Source organism: Corylus avellana, chromosome ca7, assembly GCF_901000735.1.
Source record: "Corylus avellana chromosome ca7, CavTom2PMs-1.0".
Lineage (NCBI taxonomy): Eukaryota > Viridiplantae > Streptophyta > Magnoliopsida > Fagales > Betulaceae > Corylus > Corylus avellana.
In genome coordinates, this window is record NC_081547.1 from 7445982 (window position 1) to 7455181 (window position 9200).

The 9200-nt window shown below is 39.5% G+C and overlaps 1 protein-coding gene across 1 annotated transcript; it reads left to right on the forward strand.

Annotated features, from left to right (window-relative positions):
- Positions 1 to 1124: 1124 nt before the first annotated feature.
- LOC132186643 (aspartic proteinase CDR1-like) lies at positions 1125 to 4431 on the forward strand. Its single transcript, XM_059600629.1, has 3 exons — positions 1125 to 1878; positions 3432 to 4032; positions 4404 to 4431. Exons 1-3 carry the CDS (start codon positions 1125 to 1127, stop codon positions 4429 to 4431), a joined length of 1383 nt encoding a protein of 460 aa, XP_059456612.1.
- Positions 4432 to 9200: the final 4769 nt, after the last annotated feature.

Genomic DNA, 9200 nt, shown 5'->3' on the forward strand with positions numbered 1-9200 from the left:
AAAATTAATTGTTAGTCAATATGTGCATATTTTAATTAAAATATTTTAGGTTTTTTGTTGTTTTATATTAATATTTTTTATGTTGTAAATAAAAGTTGATCTTTGTAGGGCTACTATGATTGAATGAAAATACCAAAGTATTTGTTTATCTTCTGTACGAGCTACAAGGCTTAAGGGTTAAACCCTTTACAGGGACATATAGTTTAAAGCAAAATCAAATGGACATTTCTATTTTAAAAAGTATCGTAAATGGTACTTATAAACATTTGATAAATACAATCGGTTCTTTTGTCCAATAATTTAACGGCATGTCACATCAAATCAATTAACAACTATCATTTGTCCCATATGACATATTAATATTATTTATAAATTTAAGAAAGGAAAAAAATATTAAGAGTGGTCAAACTACCCTTAATTATAGCCAGCTAGGGGTGGTTGCACCACCTCATACATGGCCATTGGAGGTGAATTCGGCTACCCCTATGGCCGGACTATGGGGGCGGAGACGGATTACATGCAGACAGCCCCCAATTTTGAAATTTTTTTATATTAAATAAGCTTTAAAATGTGAATTTGGGCCAAAAGTTTTTAGTTCGGCCCAGAGTCCATTAAAAAAGCAGTTCAAAGTTTGGTCTTGGACAATAAAAAAGAGTCCAAAATTTTGAAGTTTAATACACTTTACATTCGGAATCGGGGATTAAATTGAAAATTGAATTATATTAACAAATAATTATTTTTTATTTTTTATTTTGTTTATACTTTCTTAACATGAAAACTAATTTTCCTTTTTTTTTTTATGTATTAATTTAGTCTTAAATATTTATATATTTCTTATCAATTATTCTGCTCTCTAGTTAAATATATTTTTAATTCATGTTTTTCTCCCTGTCAATCAAAATTTCTGTTCTGTCCCTGTATAGGTTGGTGGCGGAGATTAATTTTATTATGATGTTGGCCGGCCCCTTGAATGATTTCAAAAGTTTCCCTAGTTAATCTCCTTTAACTTTTGCATATGTATGTTTCCTTATATACGTGCACCGATATTTTCACTATATATATATATATATATATATATATATCCCCTCGTTATATACACTCACACAGTTTCTCCAAAAACGGCCATGGCATCTCATCACTCTCTTTTCTCTTCTGCTGCGATCGTAACTACCTTCTTCATTTGTCTTCTTTACAACTTATCTATCACTGTAGAGGCTGTTAATGGCAGCTTCAGCGTGGATCTCATCCACCGCGATTCCCCATTCTCTCCCTTCTACGACCCTTCAGAGACTCCTTCGCAGCGCGTAGCAAACGCTTTGCAGCGTTCCATTACCCGCGTCAATCATTTCAAGCCAACTTCTTCATCATCACTCTCTCCCAATGAATTACCTCGACCAGAAATAGTTGCAGTCGGAGGCGAATACCTCATGAAGTACTCCGTCGGCACTCCGCCGGTCCCCGTCCTTGGCGTCGCCGACACCGGCAGTGATCTCATTTGGTTGCAGTGCGAGCCTTGCACCGACTGTTACAACCAAACAGACCCGCTTTTTGACCCTGCCGAGTCGAAAACATACAGAAACGTTTCTTGCAGTGCAAGCGAATGCCAGTCCTTGGAAGGAACCTCATGCAGCTCATTATTATCATCATCATCTTCTTGCGAATATTCAGTGTCTTATGGCGATAGTTCATACTCACATGGAGATCTTGCTTTTGACTCTCTCACGCTGGAATCGAATGCAAGCGTCCCCGTGTCTCTTAGTAATATCGTCGTAGGCTGTGGACACAACAATGCCGGAACCTTCACTAAGAAAGGCTCCGGCGTCGTTGGCTTAGGACGGGGTGCAGCTTCCCTCGTTACCCAATTGGGTTCTTCCATTGGTAAGCTTAATAGTGTTAAAATGTTGATTAAATTATTACATTTATTTATTTTTTTATCGAATTAAGTTTATGGGAAAAATAGTATAATATTCATTTACTGTAAAATAAGAGTTAATATTATAAATTTGGGAAAACTTTACTTTGGCCTTCTGAACTTTCACCCGATTTTACAAGCCCCCTTGAACTTTAAAATCTTCCACTTTGGACTCTTGAACTTTGAATTGCTCTCAATTAGGACCTTTCCGTCAATTTTAGTCGTCAAAATTACAAAAAAAAGACCAAAATATCCATGATTTTTGTTTTTTTGTTTTTAAATAAAAAAACGTTTTGGAAGTTAAAATTTTATATAAAAGTCAGAAGTATAAATGTCATATAATGTTTAAAATCTGACGGAGGGGTCAACATTGAAAGAAATTCAAAGTTCAGTGGTCCAAAGTGAGATTTGGAAGTTCAGGAGGGGTTTGTAAAATCGGGTAGAAGTTCAAGGGGCCAAAGTGAAGTTTTCCCTATAAATTTTATCCTTCAAGGCAGCTTAATAGATATTTCGAGGGCTAAGGTGACAAACATAAGTAGGGCCTTTTTATTTATTTAAATATTTAATTAAATAATTTTAATTTTAAATCATTCTTTTTTACTTTTGCCCTTAATTTTTTATTTTTTTTCCAAATGACTTGCAAAATTCATTTTTGTTAGGAGACATTTAATTTTAATAGATGTCATTTTTTTTTTTTTGAGATGTCCGCACAAAAGGGGGGAGGGGGGATTCGAACTAGTGACCTCCGCTTCATTAAGCGTGGTCCCTATTCGATTGAACTACCTCTTGGGGACAATAGATGTCATATTTTGTGTTGAGCTTAATTTACAAAAATGAAATTTACTTTATTCTAAAAATTATTTAATGAACGAACTTAGCCAATATAATGGTTTTAAGTGAAGATGAATTTATAAGTTTAGTAACTGCTTTAAGAGTGCAATTAATGTAACTTTCCAATTTTCTCTTTCCTTTCTTTTAAAGTCTTAATATCTTGAAATTTAATTCTTTGTATTTATGTTTACGGGGCCTTAATTAAAGAGTAGTTACTAACTTTTTTGTCATAAATAATTTTTTACCATAATTGAGGCCTTAATTAAAGACAATTGACTAACTTTTTATCATAATTAAGGCTCTAATTTTTTTTTTTTTAAAGGAAACATAATTATGCTATAGTTATTTGGGGCATGAGGCAATTGCCTAATTTGTCTAAGGATTGAGCCGACACTACCTTCCACTCTAATGTTAAGACAATATTACTAAATGGATACTCTCAATTTCAAATGAAATGTAGATGATTATATTCTTGACCCTTTCATTTCAATTAAATATTTTACATGTTGAGCTCAATCTATTAAAAGAAAGTTTGAGCTTACATGTAAGGAAAAATGTTAAAATTTTGATTAAATGATTAAATTTATTGATTAAATGATTAAATTTACTCTTACCAGCTTAAGCTTAAGAGAAAAGTGGGATCGTGAATTTAATGGTTTAATTTATATATATATGCTGTAAATAACAGGAGGCAAGTTTTCTTACTGCTTGGTGCCGACAACTTCCCAAGCCAAAAACTCAAGCAAATTGAGTTTTGGTAGTGATGCGGTGGTTTCTGGGTCTGGAGCCGTTTCTACTGGCTTGGCCCCAAAAAGGCCGGATATGCATTTCTACTTTCTAACACTGGAGGCAATAAGCGTCGGCAATAAAACATTGGAGTTTGACGATTCTTCCCCCTTCGGAGACTCAGAGGAAAACATTATAATTGATTCGGGCACCACATTAACGCTATTTCCAGAAGATTTCTACTCCAGGTTTGAAGCGGCGATGGCAGAAGAGATTGATCTGGAGCGCGTTGACGATCCCGATGAAAGGCTAAGTCTTTGCTACAAGTCGGCATCGGATGATATAGGGGTTCCGAATATCACAGCGCATTTCAGGGGCGCAGACATGAAGCTGAATCCGATGAACGCCTTCCTGAGAGTAAGTGAGGAACTTGTGTGCTTTGCTTTCGTTGCTAGTGAAAGAATCTACATCTTTGGTAACGTGGCACAGTTTAACTACTTGGTGGGTTATGACACCGAGGCCAATACTGTGTCGTTTAAGCCAACCGATTGCACAAACCTCTTGTTAGAATATAATCAGAATATATTATGATTATATTCTGATAATCACCATAATTGCTGACAATCACCATAATTGTTGATTTGATATAATTTCCCTATATATACATTGATATTATTTTGTAATATTGTACATTAATTCCTTGATTGTAATTCCTGTTCTGTCTGGCCTTATTCAACTATAAATAGGCCCCATTGTATACAGTTCTAGACAAATAGAAATACAATATTCAGTTTATCCCTATATTCTCTAGTATTCTATAGTTTATTTTAACATGGTATCAGAGCCAAGTTTTGGCCTTGTCTAGAGAATATAGGAAGTCAGTCCGTTCAAAGGCTTTTTCGATCTTGTTTTGGTATAATTATTATACCAACAGGCTTAAAAAGGTCCGATCTGTCCTGTGAAGTTATCAAATCAACATTTTGAATTCCAACGCGCTCTCACGCGCCGCCTGAAGTCTCTGTGTCACTATTCACGCGCCGCCCCAGTCAGCCGTTTTCAGAAAATTCTGCCAGAATCCAGATCGGAGGCTGCCGATCTACTGACCTGCTGAAAGAACGCGCCACCAGGAGACCCCACGCGCCGCCAAACCTTCTGTGGAATTTTGAACCACCGCCACGCACTGTTTCCGGCCACCACGCGCCGCCCCTGTCAGCCGTTTTCAAAAACGAATCACAGATTCGTCATCAGAGGCTGCCGATATGTCGAACCAGCTGAAGCACGCGCCACCACGCGCCGCCACCTTGTAAGTTGTCTTGTTGAGCTCATTTTTTTTACAATACAACCTGCCACACTAGATTATTCCTACTTTTTGAGCTCACACACCTACAGTACACCTAGCCACACTAGATCTCAGCCCTCTTGAACCAAGCTTATACTCCTTACTATACACTCAGCCACACCAGATCCTAACCCTTAAAAACAAGCTCATATCCTCTATCATACACTCGACCACACCAGATTGATTCTCGCACCAGGCTCACAGAACCTACACTACACCCAACCACACCGTATTATATCCCAAAAAAAAAAAATGGCTGTACCTCCTACCACTCTCCCAAACACCAAAGATATTACCCAACCTATCCCTACTATTCTCGATGGCTCTAATTACCCGGCTTGGTCTCAAAATATGAGTAGGGGGCTCAAAGGACATTGTCTTTGAGAGTATGTTTCTGGTGAAGAACCTAGGCCTCTTGCTGGAAAAGAGGAACCTGCTGCGGCTTTCTCAACCCGCCTCCGCACATGGAAAAGTATCAATTATAGGATTATTTTTTGGTTCTCCAACACTTGTGTTGTCTCCATCAGCATGACATTTGGCAATCTTGACAATGCCAAAGATGTCTGGGATATGTTAGCTCAGCGCTACAGCACTACTGATCTTGCTCAGCGGTTTCAGATTGTGACCAAGCTCCATCACATGCGTCAGGAACCAGGTCAGAGTATTACTGATTTTTATTCACAAATGACTTGTCTTTGGAATCAATTAGCACTATGTGAGCCAAAGTGGAGGGATAAGGTTGATGCCTCTGAGTACATCGCTTTTCGTGATAGCATGCGCCTAGCTGAGTTTCTTGCGGCAATTCGAGATGAGTTTGATCATACTCGAGCTTCTCTTCTTCATCGCTCACTACTGCCATCTTTGGAAAGTGCTCTTAGTGAACTTGTTTCAGAAGAGACTCGATTCTCTACTATGAAGTTACACACCTCTGAGATGGTCATGGCCACTGCATCCCACAATGCGTGTGCTCTTAATCCTACCGGGTCTTCCTCATCCAATCGGAACATCCAGTGCCACTATTGTCAGAAGTTTGGCCACAGATATAGTGAATGCAGGAAAAGACTTTCTCGTGGGAATCATCGAGCTCCCAGTCATAAGGTTGCCGCGGTCACTCATACTGATACATCAGATATGTCTTACACCGATATTGCACCCCAACCCAGTACTCTTTCTCCTGCAGAAATCGAAGCTCTCATTCATCAGGTTTTATCTAAGTCCAATCTTAATACCGCCATGTCCACCACACCAGGTAATTCCTCTTGGTATATTGATTCTGCTTGTTGTAATCACATGACACCGAATTCTTCCATATTTTCTGCAAAATCTGTGTTACCTAGGCCTACCACCATTTACACTGCTAATGGTTCCCATCTTGCTGTCAGTCACATCGGGTTTGTTTCAACTCATCAACTATCTATGTCTGATACATACTTAGTGCCTAATCTTTCGTTAAATCTTTTATCTGTTGGCCAACTTTGTGAACTTGGCTTAGAACTACATTTTTCTAACCGAGGTTGTGATGTGCAGGATCCACAGACGGGACAGCTAATTGGGACCGCCCGTAAGATTGGACGTCTGTTTGAGCTTTCATCACTCCATCTTCCTCCTGCTGTGTCAGCTGCCACTCCATCTCGGTCTTCCTCTACCACCCTCAGTTTATGGCACTCTCGTTTAGGACATGCATCTATTTCTCGTATTCGTTCTATAGCTACAAGTGGTCAATTAGGGTCTGTTGAGTCTGAGTCATTTGATTGTGTTGCGTGTTAACTTGGAAAACAAAGTGCTTTACCTTTTAATAATAGTGCATCTGTTTCTTCTGCTCCTTTTGATTTGGTGCATTCTGATGTATGGGGCCCTGCGCCTATTCCCACCATGGGTGGATCCCGCTATTTTGTCATTTTTGTGGATGATTTTTCTCGATACACATGGCTTTATCTTTTACAAAATCGGTCTGAACTTCCGAAAATTTACTCTGAATTTCAACGGATGATTCAAACCCAATTTTCTCGAAACATAAAAATTTTTCGTTCTGATAATGCCATGGAATATCGTGAATCTACCTTCCTTACTACCCTCAAACAAAATGGTACTCTTCCCCATCACTCATGCCCAAATACTTCTCAACAAAATGGTCGAGCTGAACGTAAACACAGACACATCTTAGACACTGTTAGGGCTTTGCTCCTATCTGCTTCTATCCCTGAACACTTTTGGGGAGAAGCCGCTCTTACCGCTGTTTATACCATTAATAGGGTCCCGTCTCCCACTACCTTAAATAAGTCCCCCTATGAACTCCTGTATGGATCTCCTCCTGATTACCAATCTCTCCGCATCTTTGGTTGTGTCTGTTTTGTGCTCCTTCCACCCCATGAACGAACAAAATTAGAACCTCGTTCTCGTCTATGTTGTTTTCTTGGGTATGGCATTGAACACAAAGGATATCGTTGTTATGATCCTATTTCCAAACGGCTCCGCATCTCGCGGCACGTCACTTTTTGGAAACTTGGGTTCTTTAGTGATATGGAGTCTTTTCCTACTAGTCCCTCTAATTCTTCTCCTATCTTCACTAATGTCTCATTTGATTTGCTCCCCGTCACTACTGATCTTGATGCAGGGATGACAAGCTCTCCAGACAACATTCCGACGGTCGACCCCAATGACTCTACCCTACCTGTTAATCGATCTACTCTTGAGCCAGCTTCCTCTGTCCCTCGTCGTTCTGCTCTTGCTACTTTACATGAACCTCACTCCTTCCGTGAGGCTCATACTAACCCTCTTTGGCAAAATGCTATGTCTGAAGAACTTAATGCTCTTTCCAAAACCCATACTTGGGACTTAGTTGATTTACCTCCAGGCAAAACTGGGGTAGGGTGCAAGTGGGTATACAAGATTAAGACAAAATCTGATGGGTCTATTGAGCGATACAAGGCACGTCTTGTGGCAAAGGGGTTCAATCAGGAGTATGGTATTGATTATGAGGAGACTTTTGCCCCGGTAGCTCGGCTTGCTTCTGTTCAATCACTCCTTTCTGTGGCTTCTGTGCGTCGATGGGATCTTTTTCAAATGAATGTGAAAACCCATTTCTCAATGGTGATCTTAGTGAAGAAGTTTATATGCAGCCTCCTCCTGGGTATGATCATCCGCCACACAAGGTTTGCCAACTTCGCCGGGCATTGTATAGTCTGAAACAGGCTCCACGGGCTTGGTTTACCAAATTTAGTTCCACTATTGCGCAAATTGGGTTTGTTTCTAGCCCTTATGACTCTATTCTTTTTATCCGGCGATTTGATGCTGGTCTCATTCTACTCTTACTATATGTTGATGATATGATTATTACTGGAGATGATACTATTGGTATTCGTAACCTTCAACAGTTTTTGAGTCAACAATTTGAGATGAAGGATTTGGGTTTTCTCAGCTACTTTCTTGGATTGGAAGTGTCTTCTGATCCAAATGGTTACTATCTCTCTCAAGCCAAATATGCTTCAGATCTCCTCTCACGAGCTGGCCTTACTGATTGCAAAATTGTTGATAGCCCTCTAGAGACAAATGTCAAACTTCGTGCTACCGATGGTGACCCACTTTCTGATGTCATTCTCTATCGACAGTTAGTTGGCAGTCTCATCTATCTTGCTATGACATGACCGGATCTTGCCTACACAGTCCATCTTGTTAGTCAGCTTATGACTGTGCCATGCTCAGTTCATTATGCAGCTGTTCTTCGCATCCTTCGCTACGTGAAGGGCACTTTGTTTCCTGGTTTGCATTTCTCTTCTCACTCATCACTAGACTTATATTCAGATGCTGATTGGGCAGGTGATCCCACTGATCGTCGTTCCACCACGGGTTCTTGTTTCTTACTTACACTACAAGAAATTAGGTCTTTAGGGGCGACTTTGAGTCGCCCCTAAAGGTCCTAAAGTGGACGCTGTTGGCAACAGCGTCCACTTTTCGACCCTAAAGGTGTCGACGCTAATAGTCCGACCCTAATGATCAAATGTCTGATTATCAGGGTCCACTTAAAAGTCAACCCTAATGATCACTTTTAGCGTCCACTTTATCGCCCCTAAAAGTCGCAATGTTTTGACCCTAAAGATAATGTAAACAGAAGCGGAAGTCGACCCTAATAGTCAAGCATTAGCGTCCACTTTTAGTTAACCATTAGGGTCCACAAAAGTGGACCCTAATGGCCCTTTAAAAAAAAATAAATAAATAACTATTAGCGTCCACTTTTAGTTAACCATTAGGGTCCACAAAAGTGGACCCTAATGGCCCTTTAAAAAAAAAAATAAATAACTATTAGCGTCCAAATCAAAGTGGACGCTGATAGTTAACCATTAACATCCACTTTTGTGGACGCTAATGGTCCTAAAATTTTTTTAAAAAAAACTA